Source organism: Tympanuchus pallidicinctus, unplaced genomic scaffold (assembly GCF_026119805.1).
Source record: "Tympanuchus pallidicinctus isolate F22 unplaced genomic scaffold, pur_lepc_1.0 scaffold22, whole genome shotgun sequence".
Lineage (NCBI taxonomy): Eukaryota > Metazoa > Chordata > Aves > Galliformes > Phasianidae > Tympanuchus > Tympanuchus pallidicinctus.
Window position 1 is genome coordinate 1910823 of NW_026294739.1, and position 20010 is coordinate 1930832.

At 48.2% G+C, this 20010-nt stretch overlaps 1 protein-coding gene across 5 annotated transcripts; it reads left to right on the forward strand.

The window, feature by feature from the left end:
- The first annotated feature begins 41 nt into the window (after positions 1-41).
- SAP130 (Sin3A associated protein 130) lies at positions 42-19547 on the forward strand. 5 transcript variants are annotated; one of them, XM_052685655.1, is made up of 21 exons: positions 42-167; positions 695-812; positions 957-1195; positions 1786-1944; positions 2725-2836; positions 4124-4248; positions 5017-5141; positions 5696-5846; positions 6414-6504; positions 6780-6884; positions 8077-8218; positions 8455-8576; positions 11083-11385; positions 12268-12439; positions 13699-13803; positions 14491-14852; positions 16036-16284; positions 16535-16660; positions 17554-17657; positions 18328-18441; positions 18665-19547. In XM_052685655.1, exons 2-21 carry the CDS (start codon positions 701-703, stop codon positions 18821-18823), a joined length of 3177 nt encoding a protein of 1058 aa, XP_052541615.1. In that variant the 5' UTR covers positions 42-167; positions 695-700; the 3' UTR covers positions 18824-19547. The 5 variants fall into 5 exon arrangements, with proteins under 5 accessions (XP_052541615.1, XP_052541617.1, XP_052541618.1 ...); XM_052685657.1 differs by having other exon boundaries at positions 16039-16284; XM_052685658.1 differs by having other exon boundaries at positions 12271-12439; positions 16039-16284.
- The last annotated feature ends 463 nt before the right edge of the window (positions 19548-20010 follow it).

Below are 20010 nucleotides of genomic sequence, written 5' to 3' on the forward strand. Positions count from 1 at the left end.
CCAGAAGCCCCCACGAGCTGCGGTCACAGCCAATAGTGTGCGGGAACGAAGCGGGGGGCGGGACGAAGCAGAGCCAATCCGCCGTGAGCAGCGGCGGCGGCGGAAGCGCAGCTCGGTTCTGGGCGCCGGCGGCGCGCAGCGAGAGTCGGGGCCTCGCCCCGGGGCAGGTACGGCAGCGAGTGGCGGGCTGTCAGAAGCCGAGGGCAGCGATGGGGCCGGCGGCGGGTGGGGAGCGGCGGTGGAGTTTGCGGCAGGCGCAGCGGTGCGGACGCAGGGCGAAGCGACGGCGGGGCGGGGCGGGGCGGACCCGGGACACCGCGTCGGGCTTAGAACGGGCAGAGCGGGGCAGGGCTGCGCCGGGCGGGTAGCGCCGCGCTCCCGAACACATCCGGGCCCCGCCGGGCGGCTCGGCGGGGCGGGGCGGGGCCTGGCGGCGGGGCGGCCCCCATTGGGCAGCGTCCCAACCCCCCCCCCCATTGGTTCGGCGCCTCCTGAGGGCGCTGCTGCGGCCGCTCCTGAGTGGCCGCGCGGCGCCGCAACCCATTGGCTGCCGCGGAGGGGGCGGGGCGAGGGAGGGGCGGGGCTTCTGGCGCCGCGCCCAATGAGCGGGGCGGAACCCTCGGGGCGCGGGCGGCGTGGGCGGCGTGATGCGCGCGGCGCGACGTAACGGCTGTTCTGTGGGCTCTGTCTGCAGGCGGAGATGAGCTCTCAGCAGTTTCCCCGCTCGGGCGCGCCTCCCGCCGCTTTGGGAGCCAACCCGCCCAGCGGACCCGCCGGCGGCACTGCCGGACTCATCGCCCCCGCGGCCACGAGTAAGCGGGATGGGGCGGGACTGTGTGCAGCCCCGGTGGGGGGAGGGGGAGGGGGAGCGGGAGCGGGAGCGGGAGCGGCGGGGAGCTTCGGCTCCGCTCGGCTCTGCGTCGCTTCGGCTCTCGACGCCTCTCTCCTCTCTGCAGCGAGCGATGAGTCTGTCCGTGACCCCGAGGTGGCCCCCAGGGAGCAGCACCTGGGCCCTGGCGCTCCTGCACCGCCCCGCGAGGAGAAGCAGGAGCCCGTGGTGGTGCGGCCCTACCCGCAGGTGCAGATGTTGGCCCCGCACCATCCGGTGCCTCCCGGTGCACCCGTGACGGTGGCAGCCCCACCTGCACACCTGGCACCGGCTGTGCCCCTCTCCTTCTCAGATGGGCTCATGAAGGTAAGGAGGGGTCTTGGATGAATGCATCTAAATGAGAAAAGCAAGTTGATTATTGATGAGGTTTTTTTCCTCTTAAGAAATTCTAGGATAGCTGTAGGTGCGTTTCTTCTTTTAACCTGTATTAAAACTTGAAGTGCTGAACACGAGTCAAGGAGTTCCCTGTTTTTATTGATTTTTGTTTCTGTGCTCTGATGGCTCTGGATGGAGCTGTTCCATGTGCCACGCTGAGGCCTTTGTGGCATCACAGTGTTATCCTGGAGGGATGGATTTCTTGCACTCCTTAGAGTGACTTCAGGGAAGTCTGAAAATGTTCTCTACGTGAGAGTGGATGGGAACATGAAACAAACTGCCGATGCAGTGTGTAGAGAAATGCTACAGCTCCAACAGATCCATGCTTTGTGTTAGAAGCTGCTTGATTCCAGCACAAAACACGCTTTCTTTGTCCCAGATGAAAATGGAATGGCTTTTCAGGCCCCTGGCCCTACTTACTTTTGGGCAAAGCTAGCTTTCCCCTCCACTTCCGGCATGGTTTCTCCAACCCTGAGTTGCCCCTGGGAGTTGGCAGCACTCCTGACACTTCTTTCTTGCAGCCGCCGCTGAAGCCCACCATGCCCAGCCGGCCCATCGCCCCTGCACCACCCTCGACCCTCTCAGCTCCTACAAAGGTTCCTGGACAAGTCACAGTCACCATGGAGAGCAGCATCCCGCAGGCTCCAACCATCCCCGTGGCCACCATCAGTGGACAGCAGGTCTGTGCTTTCTGCTGCAATCACTGTAAGGTCAGAGCAATGTAGCGTTGGCACAGCAGGTCAAGCTCTTGAAGCAGGGGGGAGGCAGAGAGCAGGCTTCCCTGTCCAGTGGCCACTCTGTTGGTCAGTTCTGCTTGGAGCAATATGCTTTAGTTACTGCTGGCTCTGTAGAAAGCTCCTGAGTTGGTGTAATCATCCAACTGGCAGTGAGACTGCAATAGGAGAAACGCATCCAAAGCTGTTATGTTCTTTAAATAATTAAATTTGAAGCCGGTGTGCCAGGGCACTCATTGCAAACCCTCTGAAGTCTTAGGGCTTCTGTGTAGTGTCCTTAGGAGGATTTGAGTTTGGATATGCTGTTACTTTCATGACTACTCGTAAAAAGTCCAGCACCTTTAGAAAATGGAATTCATCTGTTACAGTGTTTGTCAGAGTGCTGCTGTTCATTTGACCTGAATGGCAAGGTGCTAGAGATCTGTGCCTTTAAGGTCACTGGTAGCAGAAGGGACATGTCTCAGGTTGGTGTCTGAGTGGCTGCTGACAGTCTGCTGTGTGCCAAACAGAAAAACACATCTCTCAAATGTTGACATCCTTCCTGTATGATGTCAGCTGGCTCTGACTTCTCCCTTCTTTACTTGCTTGTGATGCTCTTTGTAGCACGTATTTCTGCAAAGTCTTTTCTGTCTTTAGAAGTCTTGAGGTAATGCTGTCAGGATGGCTGTTAATTCTTATCCACAGAGCTCCCTGTTTATTTTTTGATATATGTCTTTAATTCTGCAGGGCCACCCTAGCAACCTGCACCATATTATGGCTACTAATGTGCAGATGTCAATCATCAGAAGTAGTGCTCCTGGGCCTCCTCTACACATTGGAGCTTCCCACCTTCCTCGAGGTAAGCACTGAGCAGTGTGTGGCTGCCTGTTGTGCTTGCGTGCTGGGGCAACGCACCCTGTCTCTGAAACTCTCCTCACTGCTGATGTATGTGGTGTAGTGACCTCAATTGTTCTACTTTTGTGCTGTTAGCAGTGAATGCTTTCAAAGAGGGAAAAAAAAAAAAGCCAAAAAACCAAAACCATACTGGCGTAGATTGGCCTGTTGTGTAGAATGTGATGTTCTTGGTAGTAAGCATCTCTCAGTGAATCACAGTGATGTCTGAGCCCTATAGCTATCTGGTAGAGGATCATTCCAGTATGCACTTATAGGTGCTAATATATCATGTGCATTTGCATTTGCCCTTGGGTGAAATGCTGATGCTAACTCCAAGCTCCTATCTCTCAGGACTTCAGTTGCTGCAGCTTAAAAAACAGCAGGGCAGCCCTTTACAAGAAGCTCAGTGCAGTGATTTCTGATAAGCCGCACTTTCCAAACGTTTATGAGTTGGGTCTCCAAGTTTCAGTTGGTCTGAATTTCAAAGCACCATTTGCATTTCTGTTGCTGTTGAGATCCGATATTATGCCACTGCTCAAGGGAAACAGAAGTGTTGCGTGCAAAGATCTGACTTCATGCTAGAATAGCTGGAGGGGCTGCAGCATTATTTGCAGCTGAAGTCAATGTATTTTTGGTCGCCTGAGTCCTGTAGGACAACCAGCATAAACCTGGGGTTTTCACTTAGAGTATTTTCTCTCCTGATCTCTTTCTCTCAGCTTGCATACTGCTTTCCAACACAGTTTCAGTCAGGAATGTTTATGCAGTCCATCAAATGATTTCAAGGCTATTTGCCTTTCAGAGCAGTTTCACGTGATCAGGAGTCAGCAAACTGTGGACACAAAAAAAACCCCACAGCTCTCTGCTGCTGCAGCTTTACAAATTGTTGGTGACTTTTTCTCCATTTTTATTTATTGCAGGGATATTCCTGGTATCAGGTAACTTGTTTCCCCATTAGCTCAGTGGTCAAGCTTTTTGAATTATTTCTACTGATTTCTCTAGCTAGGAATAGAAAACTATCAGGTTTATAACATCGGGTTACTGTTGGGAATGAGAAGCATCAGTAAACCCAAGTCACTTAAAAGGGGAAAGGCAGACATCATTTTATGAATATAAAGTACTTTTGCTCCTAGCCTTGCTTTTAAACCATTGTTATCTAAACAGAAATACGTCCCAGTTAACACAAGGGCCTGTCTCTGCAGTGCTAGTGGAGCCTTTTGTATGCACTATTTAACATGCTTGGTTTGCTTCCCAGGTGCTGCAGCTGCTGCAGTGATGTCCAGTTCAAAAGTAACTACAGTCCTGAGACCAGCATCCCAGTTGCCCAATGCAGCCACTGCTCAGCCAGCAGTTCAGCACATCATTCATCAGCCAATCCAGGCAGGTAGCAGCCGGGCAGCTCTGCAGAACCACCTGCTCCAAGTTCCTCCTGGCATCTCCTTGCAGTCCATAATATTTGTTGGGCTGAAGCTGTCAGCAGCTCTCTTGTAATTCAGTTTGTTGGGTATCCATGTCTGAGAGCAAGCTGTGAAGTGGTCCTGTTAGTCCCATGCTTACAAGTTGGGAGCAGGGCATACTGTAATAGTGGAGTTTTAGTCTGAAAGCCCTAGCATGTTGTGCAGATGGGTGTTTATTCTTAACTGTATTGATGTAGAATTTAAAAAAATAATAATAATAAATGTAGCATGCTGCCAAAAAGATCTCAGCTTCTACATTCATGTTAAAGAAAGACTGTGGGTATCTGCTCTCTGTAAAGGTTCAAGGTTAGGGTAAAGAGTCAAATAACTTCATGCTTCGAGGTCCCAACATAATTACCTTTGCCTTCCTATATGTGTCGTAGTATGGGGTTTCAACCTGTTCTGAAGGAGCCTTTGTTGTTTCTCCTAAAATCCTTCAGAAGCACTGCAGTAATTTCTGTTAACCTTCCTGGTCATTGGTGCCCTCTGTATGTCCTTTAAAAATCAGAGTAGATTTCCACAGGAGCTTGCAGATCAAATCAGAAAGATTGAAGACATCATAGAATGCTGAAGCTTAGTGATAAGGTCTTAAAAAAAATAAATAAATAAAATGTGATTCTAGGCAAATAATTCCTATTTATTCTCTAAAGTGCAGAATTTCTTTTCTGAATGCCTGTCTCTGTTCTTGCAGTCTCGTCCACCCGTGACAACTTCAAGCACTATTCCTCCTGCTGTGGTGGCAACTGTCTCAGCCACGAGAGCTCAGTCTCCTGTTATAACCACAACAGCAGCACATGCCACAGAGTCAACCCTCAGGTAAAGATGATTAAGGCAATTTTTTTGCAGTCTGCAGTGCTCTGACTGCACAGAGGCTGTGGGAGGAGGAAACGTGTTAGTCATCCTGAGCCGATTGTCCTCTGGATGTGGGATGGTGCAATACAAAAACAGGAGTGCTTGCACACTATGGAAGCTTTCAGTTCTGTGAATAGAAGTTACTACGAAGGTGAACTGTTGCACTGTGTTACAAAAATGGGCACAACAAATCAGTTCTGAACTGCTGCTTCCTGGAAAGCAGTTTCCTTTCTAGGAGCCTGTAGATAGTTCAGCCCATCTTTTTTTCTAAAGACACGGTGAAGAGTGACACATGAATGTTGTAAAGCATCCCTGACAAGAAGAGCTTTTATACAGAGCTACTTAGAGCAGGCACCTGATGAGGACAGAACGGTGCAGTTTGAGTTCCTGATGTTGCCTCACCATGTTTTTGATAGCAGTGCTGTTTTGAGAGAGGAAGAAAACAGAGCCAGACGCATCACTTTGTCTTTCAGATTTAGCATCCACAGAATTATCTTCATGATTGTTTTTCTCTCCAGCCGGCCCACCCTGTCTATCCAGCAGCACCCACCTTCTGCAGCCATCAGCATCCAGCGGCCAGCACAGCCCCGCGATGCGGCCACGCGGATCACGCTGCCATCCCACCCAGCCATAGGAGCACAGAAGCCACAGCTCCACACCATGGCCCAGGTAGGCTGCTGAGGGGAAACCCTTCTGCTGCTTTCGGGCATCGTTTGAATTCACATTTGGGTGGATAAGATGAAATTTGGGAAAGGAACGTTAGGTTAGAAATTGATGTTCTTTACAGTCCATGCAGTATGATTCCAAGCTGAGTAAATATCAAAAATCCCTTCAGTATCTATCCTTTCAGTACCTAAAGGGAGCCTATAAACAGGAGGGGAGCCAACTCTTTGACAGGATTGATAACAGCAGGACAAGGGGAAATGGTTTTAAGTTGAGGGAGGGAAGATTGAGGTTGGATGTCAGGGGGAAGTTCTTTACTATGAGAGTGGTGAGGTGCTGGAACAGCTGCCCAGAGAGGCTGTGATGCCCCGTCCATTCCTGGAGGTGTTCAAGGCCAGGTTGGATGGGGCCCTGGGCAGCCTGGGCTGCTGTGAAATGGGGAGGTTGGTGGCCCTGCATGTGGCAGGGGGTTGGAGATTCATGATCCTTGAGGTCCCTTCCAACCCGGGCCATTCTGTTATTCTTTGAAAAATGTGGTAGTATTTTAACTTGAAGCTTTTCTGCTTTTAATAGAAAACCATTTTCAGTACTGGTACTCCAGTGGCAGCAGCAACAGTGGCACCTATTTTAGCAACAAATACCATTGCTTCAGCAACCACAGCTGGTGAGTGTTCATAATGCTATTGTGAGAGGGCTGTGGGTTGTTGAGGTTTTCTTGTTGTTTCTCTGTGCTGAAGTTGGAACCTAATTAGATCTGAGGGAACTTCCTTTCTGCTAAAGATTGCTTTTGGAAGTGTGTAATTAGAATCTAGGAGAGAAGTTGCTGAACTCACCAAGGGGTTGTCTGGGCTGGGTTTTTTTGCTCTTCATTTGGATGTAGATATACTTCTGTGTGATTGAGCTCTGCACAAATATCTCATATGCTCCTTTTTTTCTTAGGTTCTGTTTCTCACACCCAAGCGCCTACAAGCACCATTGTCACCATGACAATGCCCTCCCATTCTTCCCATGCTACAGCTGTCACGACCTCAAACATCCCAGTTGGTGAGTGATTTCAGTTCCAGGAGAAATGTGCACTGGGTGCTTTGGTTATACTGTTTATGTTAGCAATATTTGTGTGCATTGGCACGTCAGGGAAGGGAAGCAAATCAATTCAAGCTGGGAGAAATCAACTAAAGGTCTGCAATGGCACAGCTTATTTCAGTGCCAGGAAGAAATAGATGTTGTAGGAGGAATAAGTAATAAAATGGCTCATTAACTTCCTCAATTGAATTTTCAGACAAACGTAGGCTTTTTGGCATTGCAGAACCTGCACTGTATGCACTGGGAGTTATCACTGCTCAGTGATTAGGCTTTCTTAGCTGGTTTTTGTACAAGAATCCCATGATTCTTGAGGCATTGGGTGCAGCTCAGTGTGTTCATCTGAAGGTGAAACAGCTGAAGCCTAAAAATGGCGAGCTTATATGCAGACATCCTGGAACTGCAGTCTGTGTGAGATGTTTCCAACACATCTACTTAAGTTTCCTTTGTTCATCTCCTCTGTTCTGCCCACTTCCTTTTGTTGCTCCCTTGAAACTTTTTAATATCTTTCCTGCCATGAATTTGCCTCTGTGTATATTTGCCTACCATGTATTTCATTTCCCTTGGTGTCTGTCAAGTTTTGCTTTGAAAATATTGATAAATAAATTATTGACAGCAGGAAGGATTGAGCTGATCAATGGAAGGAAAAAAATAGGCAACTTCACTGAAGTTCTGGAGTTACTTCACCTCTTAACAGTTAGAAGTTACAAAAACACTTGTCTTAGAATTCTGGTACAAGTGGAATGGAGAAAGTGTAAGATGGATTTGTTTAGTTTTCTATGTTTCTTAGCCTGGTCTGGTGGTTGGTGACCCTGCACATAGCAGGGGGTTGAAACTAGGTGAGCATTGTGGTCCTTTTCAACCCAGGCCTTCCTATGATTCTTCCTGTTGAAGTAATGTATCATCACTGGATAGGAAATGATTGGAGGTTGGGGGCACCTTGGCAGTGGGGTTGGGGTTTGTGTTTTGGGGTGGTTTTTTTTTGGTTGTTTTTGTGTAGTTTTTCTCAGTGTGGTTTGTTTCTGCTATTTGTTTTGTTTTTTGCTTGGGTTGTTCTGTGTTGGTTTTTTTTGTTGTTGTTTTTTTTTTTTTTTTGAGAACTAATTCTGACTTTACAACTTTTTCTCTGACTGATGACACGTTTGTCTTTCTGCAGCTAAAGTGGTTCCTCAGCAGATCACACACACTTCTCCCCGGATTCAGTCTGACTATACAGCAGAGAGGAGTAACCTCATACCCCTCTCCAGTCACCGGGCATCTCCAAATCCAGTAGCAATGGAAACCAGGAATGACAACAGGTGGGGAAATAATATCTCTATGAATAAGAGCGTGCGAGTAGCTTCTGGGTGCCTTGCTGCTTGTCTGGGCTCAGGGCACGAGTCTTGAGAGAGTTTTGGTAGTTCTGAATTAATCACAAGAGCTAATGAATGCGATAGCTTATGACAGATGACAAAAGTTGGGCAGCTGCCCGAAGACAGGAGTTGGAGGTAAGCAGATGAAGCGCTGTGACGCTTGTTGTTCTTGCTGCCTGCAGGCAGTCGGTGCCGGTCCAGTTCCAGTACTTCCTACCGACCTACCCGCCCTCTGCCTACCCGCTGACTGCGCACACCTACACCCCCATCACCAGCTCGGTGTCCACCATCCGCCAGTACCCAGGTGAGGAGCTGTGGGCTGAGCTGGCCGATGCTTTGCTCGCTTGTTTGTGTACCAGCTTCAGCGTTGGGAGCAGCTGAGAGGCTTGCGTGCTCCTTTCTGGTAACAGAGCGCAGGGTCTGACTTCTGCTTTCCCCTAAGCCTTCAAGGAGCACTGAGCGGCTTCAGAGGCCTGCTACACACAGCTGATAACCGTTTTGTTGTGAGTTTCAAACCTGATATCCAGAAGCTTGTCTCTTTTAAAGTATCAGATTTCACAAATCAAAAAACAAGGGAATTCCTCCAAAACAGATGAGCTCATTATGCATCTTCATTCTCTGACATTCTGAGAAGCCTGCTTTTGGTATCTTTTCATTTGAGCATACACTTTATGAGAGAAGCGTGAGTTGAAAACAGAAAGCAAGTTGCATTGCAAGCTCTTGGTGTTCTGTTTACCAGAATCAGGCAATAACCAGTTTGAATTGTTGCAGTAGTTTGCAGAGAAGCAAAAAAACAAACAAACAAACAAAAAAAAAAAACAATCACATATCATGTGAGCAAATGCTGTCATCCCAAACTAAGGTCATTTTCTTGAGACAAAAACTTGGAGCACTTCACCTTGCTGAGTAGCTTAGGATAGATGTGGTGATTTCCACAATCCAAACTCTAAGGAGATGCCTGATTTGGGTTTTCATAGTGTGTCTCCTGGTGGTGTGTTACTCCTGACCAGTACAGCGGCCTTGGAAGGACGTGGAGGTTGCAGAGTCCATTTGCTGACTGGGAAAATATGCGTAGGGAATTGATGTGTTACAGGGGTCTGTTCTTCATTAATGACACTGAAACTTTAATTTCACTGTCAACTTTCAGATCTTGACTGTAAGTCATGGGGTGATTGGATGAGTTGGGATAGGGACAGAGGGGCTTCCTTCTGTACCTTCCTGCATTTTGAGCAGTGTCACTGGGCACTGACAGCTGTGGTTGAATAGTTCCAGAGCCTTGGATAGAAATGCTTTGTTTGTTTGTCCTGCACTCGGTTGGTGGGGGGGAGAACAGCAGTGTGCTGCTGGGCAGCAAGGACAGATGTCACAGCAGTTGTTCATGCTGCCACTGGAACATCGTGCGAGTCCACAAAGCAGACCATTAGGAGTTGCAGTATTGGTGGCATATGGGGCCAACGATAGGCTAACACTAATCTTTACGAAAGATGACCTTTCTTCATTGCCGGAGGTATTTTGCTTATTACATTGATTTGAAGCATTAATTAAAGGTGTTAATTAGGGCAGTAACTGGTAATACTTCAAAGCAGAGAACACGGTACAAGGAGGGATGCAAACCTATGCTGAGGACAGCCGTGGAGGACTTAGCTAAAAGTACAGAGGAAACTTCTTAAAAGATCACTGATCTGAGAGGTGCCCGTGTGTTTTGAGGAAGGATGTTAGCTTTGGCTTTCCAAGAGCCAGTTGTGTTTACACAGCCTCCAAAATGATTTTGTTGGATGGACAGTTCCACCACGAGTGTTTCACCTAGAGTACCCCTGGCAGAAGTGGTAAGCAGAAGCCATTTCCGTGGACCCGGTGCTGTATCTTAGTTTTTAGAGGGGCTGGTCAGCACAAGAACTTGGTGGAAATCCTGTGACAAAACCAGCTCATTCAATTGAGAAGGCTCTCAATTGTTAGTGGACAAACTGAGCGTTGCAAGTTAGCACTGCATTCTGTGCACGGCTGCAGAAACGATGTTGCTGTTCTGTGACATTTGGAGCTCTGGAGAGCCACAGGTAGTCCAGCGTGGCTGCTAAATGCTCCCTGTGAGGAGTGCAGCACACCTTGTGGGAGACCTGGAAAGATGCAACCGCAGTTGCTTAGAGCTGTACATTCAAATGAACTGGTTGAACTTTTAATTGTAGGTGCCTCACTGGGAACACCACATGGATTATGTGCTCATTCTAGCTGTGGGACCCAGTCTGTAATTGCCTGTTCTGAGTCAGATAAGATTGCATTCTGGGTCAGAACACTTTGTCCAGCTGTGTGAAGGGGAGCTGTTTTGCTGATGTGGGAAGTGAGTTGTGTTTTAAGGTGCTTACGCTTGGGTCTGTCTTCTCCACGTGCTTTTGTACAGCCAAAGATGTTAATTTTATTAATTGATGTAATGAGTTCTGTGGAAGACTGTATTTTGAAAAGAATTCCTTTAGGCTTCTAGTGTATTTAAGCAGGAAAAGTGCCAACTATTGGTGCTTGGAGACTTTGTGTAAAAATAAGCAATGAAAAAAATACTGTAGTGAGCAAAAATAGCACACAGGTTTCTGAGACTGAGTATAGAAACATAACCTTAGCGTGACTTTAAGGCAAACCTCGATCTTCATTGTTGCAGTGTGGGGTGGGGAGAAAAAAAGTTCAAGCAACGTGGAGACAACGTGGCCTCTCTACTCTCAAACTCATTCCTGCTTCAAACTAACTTTGGGAGTACCTATGGGGTGAGAGGTGGTGGGGCTGAAGTGCCAGGCCTGACAAGCTGTCCGTGTTGCTGCCCACAGTTTCAGCCCAGGCGCCCAACTCTGCCATCACGGCGCAGACGGGTGTGGGGGTGGCATCCACTGTGCACCTCAACCCCATGCAGCTGATGACTGTGGATGCATCCCACGCCCGCCACATCCAGGGCATCCAGCCAGCGCCCATCAGCGCCCAGGGCATCCAGCCAGCGCCCATCGGTGCCCAGGGCATCCAGCCAGCACCAATTGGGACTCAAGGCCTGCACCCAGCTGCACCCATTGGCACGCAGGGGCTGCAGCCGGCGCCCATCAGCGCTCAGCAGCCCCAGGCTGACACCAAGACCTCAGGTGAGTGGTCAGAACCCGTAACTCCTGCGCAGTGCTCTGCCTCAAGGGCTTCCTTTAACTCTGGGTTATGACTTTGTGTGGTGGATCTCGAGCGGTGCCAATGCTCAACACCAAATACACCCCTGTGTGTGTTCTCTTTCACTAAATACTCAGTGAATGCAATTCATTAGTGTTCTTCAGGCACACTGGGTAGAATGTATGGGTAGGATTGGATGGGTTATGTGAGCAGGAGAAACTTGACAGTGCGTTCAGCAGTTCAGTACGGCCTTGTGGGAAGAGCCATTTACAAGCAGATCCTCACTGAACTGTTGCAGCTGTGCGTTGGGTCACTGCAGCAGTAAAACAAACAGCAAGGTACCTCCAGTTTAGATTGGTGTGATCAAATCCCAGTGATGGACTGAAGGAAGGGGAAAATAGCAGCCAAGAGCATCCACTCTTTGCAGTGCTGGCAGATACCAGTGTGACTCCCTGCCTTGTTGTTCTGCACGTTTGTTTTCCTAGCAGGGCTTGGCAAGAAGCTCAGAATATGAGCTGCCAGCTCTAAGTTGTCACATGGCCTCCACCAGCAGACCCGGTTGTGTTGGTGACCTCCCTAGCAATTTTTGTGTCTTCCCCTTCTTCTGGTAAAAGTATTTCTGTAGCCAGCAGTTGTTAGACAAGGGGCAGTTACCATCTGCCCTGCAGCAGGCCTAGACAGCAGAGTGCTAGTAGTTAAGGTGTTAGTTATGAAGTAGTCTGAAAGTGCTACAGCTGAATATTGAGCGAGTCAAAGGAGCAGAGGGACAGCATGTGTTCTGCAAACACCTGCTTTGTTGTCAAACCTCCTTCAGTAACTGCTCCTTCTTCTGTTCTCTCTGCTCTGCCAACATCCATCCTTCCCAGCAGTAGTCCTGGCAGATGGAGCCACCATTGTAGCCAACCCTATTAGCAACACCTTCAACACTGCTTCTGCAGCGACTACAGTTGTACAGACCCACAGCCAGAGTGCCAGTGCCCCAGCACAGGGCTCTTCCCCGCGCCCGAGCATCCTCCGCAAGAAGCCAACCACAGATGGGTGAGTAAGGTTGAAGGGGGGACACAGAAATGACACCTCTGTTCAGTCTAGCCCAGCTACATGGAAGTACCTTAATGTGAATAGGAAAAGTCCGGGCAGGTTATGTGGTCAGCAGTGGATGCAAACGATCTGCAGATCTGTGAAACCCATTTTCTTCTCCTCCAGGACAGATCATAGCTGCTGCTTCCTCTCTGTAATAAGATGTCTCTAGCTTCAAAAGTGACCTTTTAAGGGAAAGTGGGTTTTGTTAATCTAAGCAAGAAAACCTCAAATCCAAAGAGGTCAAGTACTAAAATTAGAAATCCGTGCTTTGATTTCAATGCTTTTCTTGGAAGAGTCTGTGGATGAATAGAAGGATGGATTAGTACCCTGCTGTGAAAACTGATTAGGAAAAGGGGAGGGAATCACTTAAAATACTTCATGTTCTCTGGCTTAATTTTAAATGCCTGAATAAAAGAGGCAGGAGAAAGCATTAGAATTAACAATCTACTTCCTCCTTACTAAAGACTGAAAATGTTTGGAGCTGATAGGTTCTGTGAGGCTAAAATAGGTTTTGGTTTTGTTTTTTTTTTTTTTGTTTGGGTGGAAACCTTTAAGGCAGAGAAGTTGCAAGCTGTAAAAATGAAGCATAAATTAAAGAAGCAGATGTAGATCACTGAAAAATGTTTCCATTTGAGAGGCTGATTATTTGGAAGACAGTCTCTCTTTCAGCCTCACGGGGGACTGAAAAGTCTCTTAAATGTTTTTCTGAATGCAGGACTGAGCTGTCTAACATCCACATGCAGGGTTTGGAGATCCTGGAGCCAGGCTTTGACACAGTCTACTCCAACTAAGTAAAGCAGTTGCCTGTCTTAGTGCTGTGCTGCCTAGCTCCAGGTAGTTTGCTCTGTCCTGGGGTTGTGCAGGACATTGGTGTGGCCGGATCTCCCTTCCCCTCCAGCCACCACATCTAGAGCCTGGCGGTCTCAATAAGATGCCCTGACTGGCAAGGTGAAAGTAAGGCTGGTATTTCTTGGAGAAACCCCAAACGTGAGGGAGTCTCAGCCAGAGCAACCAATCTCTTATCTTTAAAGAAAATAAAACTTAGAGGGTTGGTTAAAAACAAGACTTTCCGTAGCAGATCAGTTAGAGTGAGTGCGTGCAGAGACACATTTGACTTCTATCCTGGGTTTGGCAGGAGAAGGATTGATTCCTTTACTTTCAGTGGTATTTATCTTTGTGTCAGAGGTGGGAGTTTTAGATCTGCCCTTGTCTTGCAGCCTGGCAGTCCGTAAAAGCTTAATTCCACCTCAGCCACCTGAAGTAGCGAGCACACGTGTTGAGAACACGATGCGGAGCACGTCTGGATCACCGAGGCCTGCTGGGTAAGGCAGAAAACCAACTGCATTGCACTGGCTTCATTTGGTGTGTCTGATCTGTGGTGTTTGGGCTTTTTTTTGGTGAAAAGTGCTTTATATTTGTCAGTGTGATGATTTTGAACAGATGTGATTCTGTTACGAAGCTGAGGCAGTAGGCCTTTAAAGGATATGGTTATGAGCTTGGGTTAGGATAGTGACAAGAAAATAAACATGCTGTGTTAAAGGCTGCGCTGTGGAACTTTATCATTCTTTGACATTAATGCTGAAGGAAGTTGAATGGATCTTCTACCTGCTTCAGTTGTATCCAGTGGCTTTCTAAGTCACTGTTTTAAAACTACAGTTTTAAAACTGTAGCCCATGGTGTGAGCTCTCGCAGAGAGGATGAGGGACAGTACAGCTTTGGTAAACATTCTGCTTGTTTGCATTGTGAAACCGTATCGCTCCTTTTGCGAGTGTTTTGAAGCCATCTGGAGTCAGTCATGAGATTTGCTTGTACATTAGAAGAGCACCTTACACAAAGGGGTTAGAAGAGAGCACAGCTGAGATGATACACTCTCCAGCTACTACAGCCAGGTGTTACTGTACAGGAAAAAACTGATCGGAGTCCACTGGGCTCATTTACTTTGTGCTAGAAGGTCGTGACTGAAATGCAGTTGACATCAGCTTGTTTTACTTTCCTTTTCAATATCACAGTGCCAAGCCAAAGCCTGAGATTCACGTGTCCATGGCCACCCCTGTCACAGTGTCTATGGAGGCAGTGTCCAACCAAGGCAGCGAGCAGCCCACCATTGCAGTCCCTCCTTCCTCCCAGCAGCCCCCTTCTGCCATTCCAACCATCATTGCCGCAGCCAGCCCCACCTCGCAGCCTGCAGCAGCTCTGTCCACCATTCCAGGAGCCGTCCCAGCTGCTCCACCGACTTCTACCACAATTGTAGCTGCACCTGCTCCTCCAGCAACCATGAGCGGGGCCCTTTCAGCAGTGCTGGGACCTGTGGTGCCAGAGATAAAAATCAAAGAGGAGGTGGAGCCTATGGACATAATGCGACCGGTATCTGGTAGGTTGTTTTTAAGCACTGAGGTGTTTCTCTCGTTGAAATCCTAATTTCTCCACTGTCTCAACACAAGCAACCTGACAGTGGAATGACATCTCTCCCATGGTGGCACAGAACACAAGTCGAGGGGTTCCTTCATGCCTTCTTTTTACAGTCCTCTTCCCTGCCTACTGCTTTTCAGTATAGAACATGGGACTTGGTTTTGGTGGCGTGACTAAGGTATGACATGCTGTGTGAGCAGAGCATGAGGTCTGAATGGCCCAGTAAATAAAATGGAAAGCAAAGGCTTAGGTTAAGCTGCCAGTTGACACAAGTTAGTAACTCCTAGGAGGAAAGGGCTTGCAGTGTCTGAGAGGGTTCCTGTCTCAAGTACTAAGAACTGCAGAATAGCAACTAAGCAAGCATCTCTTAAGTGCTTGTTTGCCATCTCCTGTGAAAACCACTCGGGGTTGGGACTGCTTTCTTTATTTTCAAACAATCCAGTTGCAAAGAGTCTGTATGAATTGCGTGCTTAGAACACTGTCAGCAGCAGTGCTGGTATAATACAAATCAGTACAGTTAATCTCAGTTGAGATTTCATTCCAGAAATTCTGTTGCGTATCACCTGGAATGCTTGCTCCAGCCATGGCTGGTTGAGCTCTTCCCTGCAAACGTGAAGGATTATTATTCCCTCAAGCTCCTGCTGCTATGCCACCATGCTCCAGAAGTGTGTTAATTTGTACAGTAGCCTGCTGACATAGGCTGTTGGCCTGGCAGTATAAGCACACTTGCAAGGCACTGCAGTTGTGCTTTGACTACATCTGTCTCTACCTGCATTTCCAAGGGGACTTGCCTGTTTTTGACTGTGATCCATGGTGAAAGATCAATTCAAAGATGTTTACTTACCACGTGGGAGATATTAGCACGGACTCCTTTTCAATAGCATTCAATTGCTGCAAGCCTTGAAAATGAAGGAACTGAGTGAGATCAGTCTCTTGTCATTTTTTGTTCTGGGGACGTTAGAATAAAGGCATTGTCCTGGTGATGGGCCCTGGCTTAGTACCTGGCCTCATATACACAGAGGTGAACTGCATCCGTGGTGGAATCCACGCTTCTCACAGTGCCCTGAAAGAGATGGTGTTAAAGCATGGTACTGTTACCTCTTTGCTACTGATAGTTGAGGTTCTTCTCCTTTCTCTCCTCCCAGCAGTCCCTCCATTGACTACAAGCACTGTCTCTCCATCTCTGGCATTGCTGGCCAACAACCTTTCGATGCCTCCAAGCGATTTGCCACCTGGTGCCTCCCCAAGGAAAAAACCCCGTAAGCAGCAGCACGTCATCTCCACAGAGGAAGGGGACATGATGGAAACAAACAGCACTGATGATGAGAAATCTACTGCCAAAAGCTTGCTGGTGAAGGCAGAGAAGCGCAAGTCTCCTCCCAAGGAATATATAGGTAATGTCATCTCTGACATTCCTCTCCTCTCTGAATGTCTGCATTTACTTGTTCTCCTAATGAAGGCACGCTGTAATTCTCCTGCTTACAAAATAATACAGACTCCAAATACCTGCTCCTCTGTATGGTGACGCTGGGGACTTTGTACAACACAGCGCTCATGCATTTGCTGTCACAATGGCTGCCGTGCTGATCTCCCACTTCCACCCGCTCCAGGTAGTGACGCAGCTATCTGTGAATCCTTTTGCAGATGAGGAAGGTGTGAGGTACGTCCCTGTGCGTCCGAGGCCGCCCATCACGCTGCTCCGCCACTACCGCAACCCCTGGAAAGCCGCCTACCACCACTTCCAGAGATACAGCGACGTGCGAGTGAAAGGTCGGTGTGCTGCCTGAGCCCGGGCACTCGGCACATGGCTGCTGCTTCAGAAACAGTCTTGGCGGGCTGATGTTGATAAGCAGCCCTACAGGAAGGCTTTGCTCACAGTTTGGAGAACAAGCGTCGGTCATGTGAGCTAATGACTTGGTTAGCTAGGTGGTGCTTCAATCTTCTTCTCTCTCGAGGCTGAGAAGAAAAGGGAAGGATTCTCCCTTTTATAGAATCAGACACAACCGTCTATCTGTCTAATTAGTGTAAAGTCTTACGTTACTGAGAAATGTATTTATGTACAAGGATAGAAACTGCCTAGAGAAATTCTTAAGCAGATTCTATGGTGATATGTTGTGGCTTAGCACTCAGGCTTTCGTACTGCCTAACAATCCTGCCAATGTAATCAAAACGTTCCCAATTTAGAGTAACGAGTCTTATGAGCTAACAGATGGATCTGGTGGGTTTCTATGGAACGTTTTTTCTAGTAAGACAAAAACTGAGATCAGATTCTGTCCTTTGGGCTTTTTGGCTTATGACAGAATCTATAAGCAGATTGGGTTTTTCAACTGTGTGAAGACGTGAAGGAAGGAGCAGATATGTATGTCAGCAGTGTGAGGTGGACTGCTGGCTGCTTCGTGTACAGTGTTTGAAACAGCACTACATTTTAGAAAAAGGAAAAAATGTAGTTGAAAACAAAATCTGAAAAAACCCACTGATGAGTGAGAGCAGCCCTCAGGTAACATGGCAGACGAGTAGTTATTTTCCTGTCCCAGTCAAAGGGTTGCTGACTCTTACTTATTCGGATGTGTGGAAAGCAGGAGCTAGGTTGAAGTTTTTGTTTGAGAACAGAGGTCTGGTGGACTCCTGAAACTTGAACATGTGTTTGTGTTTTTTGGTGACAGAAGAGAAGAAAGCTATGCTACAGGAGATTGCCAATCAGAAGGGTGTATCCTGCCGTGCACAAGGGTGGAAGGTCCATCTCTGTGCGGCACAGCTGCTGCAGCTGGTAGGTGCATGGGACGTGCCAGCTGTCTGTACCACGGGGAACATGGAGCTCTGTAAGGCAGGATGTTTTCACAAGCTCAGTACACGCTCAACCTGACACAGGGATGCCATAAGCTGGTGTGTAGTGCCCAAAGGGAGTGGGACACGCTTTCCCCTTTCTCAGGAATGTGGCGTAAGTGGCTTGGAAACTTAGTGTTGATTTTGATCCAGACATAAGAGCTGATGTATTTTGTACAGATGATCAAAATTGGCAACTCCCTCCTGCTGATGCACAGGTCTGAAGAAGCGTCTGTTTGGGATGGTGCGGCTGATCTGAGGAGGCAGCACTGATCCACATTCCTGGATGCTTCTGTTTCAGGTTGGGGGTGAGGTAGGTGCTCTGCATTCTAGCACCAAACTCCCCAAAACCTCTGCATTCCTGGAATAGTATTGTGAGAGACAGGGGAAACAGTTCTGGTTAGGTTCCATGTTTGTTCAGAAGTGGAGCAATCCTGTAAATAGGATGTTTAGTAAGAACAATAGTGCCACACTCAACATCAGAGGCTCCATCTTCTGAATTACTAACATGAGCAGCTGAGAGGGATTTTTGTCTTCTCTGCGTAGATTTCTTAATGTGGGCAGATGTTCTGGCCTGGTGGTGAACCTTCTCATGAAGTGCTCTTGTCTTTTAGACAAACCTGGAGCGTGATGTGTACGAGAGACTGACTGCCTTACAGGAGGGGCTCATACCTAAGAAAAAGGCAGCAACTGATGATGACCTGCATCGAATCAATGAGCTGATACAGGTAGGCTCCTATGGCCTCTAAGCTCAGAAGAATTGTTCTACCTTTAGTAATTGCAGCAGGATATTTTCTGATGAAGTGCTAAGTCTGACTTTTAAAAAAAAAAAAAAAAAAAACAACAACAAAAAAACCTTCTCCTGTGTCATCATTTAATGGTTACTTTATAAAAAGGTAGTTTGTGTTGACTATTTAGTCTGCTGTTAGTGATGATAGTATTTCATTTCAGGGGAATATGCAGAGGTGTAAACTTGTGATGGATCAAATTAACGAGGCTCGGGACTCGATGCTGAAGGTCTTGGATCACAAGGATCGTGTTCTGAAGCTTCTGAACAAGAATGGAACTGTCAAGAAAGTATCCAAATTAAAGCGAAAGGAGAAGGTCTAAAGTCAGAATAATGACTCTGGAAATGGAGAACATGTACAGAACGGAGTTGAGACCTTTTGTAGTTTGAGTTTATTTTTAAGCAGAGCATCTGAATAAAAAGGATGAGTTTAGAGAACAGATGGCAACAGATGGACATGTAAAGCCTGGTGACCCGAAGGGATTGTCAGTGATCTGTCATAACGAACAACGCTTTCTCTCAGGCTCATTCCTTTTTCAAGTCTTTGCAGTCTCACTTGTTTAACCCTCCTGATGTGTCAGTGCCTACTAATTGGAACTAGCGATGCACTGTGGTGGGCAGTGCTCTCCTGTAACGCAGAGTAAGGGTGAACGGGGTGAGGTAAGTGTGTGAGCACAGATGGCCATGCTTTAAAGCGCTGAACACAACACTGCTTTCCGTTGCCCCGTTCAGTTCTTCTGACCTTCCAGTGTCTGAAGGAGCCTTTTAAAAGCAGTGCCACTGCACTGGCCTTCAGTGGGTCAGAGGTCCCAGCTGTCAATTTTAAAAAGGAAACAAAAAACAAAAGGGGGAGGGAAGTGCCGGGGGGTGGGAAATAATTTCCAAGTGGTTTTTGTAGTGTCTGTGTGTGTCTCTGTGGGTGCTCCGAGATGCTTGTTTTGAAGTACCTCCTGCAGCAGGGTGCTTCCTGTAGCTGGTGTAACGTTAATTTTATGTACCACATACATCCCAAATATGAATAAAGGACTTGGAGGTTTTTGTATGTGAGCAGTTCGTGTACCTTTGTGCCAGCGGAACTATTCTGCCTTTAAACTCAAAATCGGATTAAGGCTTTGAAGGGAGCCAGCGGGAGGGAATACGCATGCGGAAATGGCCGCTTGTGCCGAAGAGGGAAGTGATTCGCATCGCCGCTCCTTTCCTGGGCTCGCAGGAGGCCAACATGGCACCCCGCTCCCGCTGCGACGGGCGGCTTGGGGAAGGCGGGATTCCCTCCCTCAACGGGCTGCCCGCCAGTTTCGACCGTTCCCACGCAGCTCGGCGGGCTCCGAACGGCCCAGCCCCGCCGGGAGCCCTCTCAGCGTTTTCCCGCCCGCGGGCTCGTGAAGCAGAGCGCACGGCTCCCCGCGCGCCGCCGCGGAATGGTTTTCCCACAGCCCCGCATCCCTCCTCCGCGGTGCCGTCACGCCGGCCGCTAACCAATGGGAGAGCGGTATCCCCGCCACGTGACCAG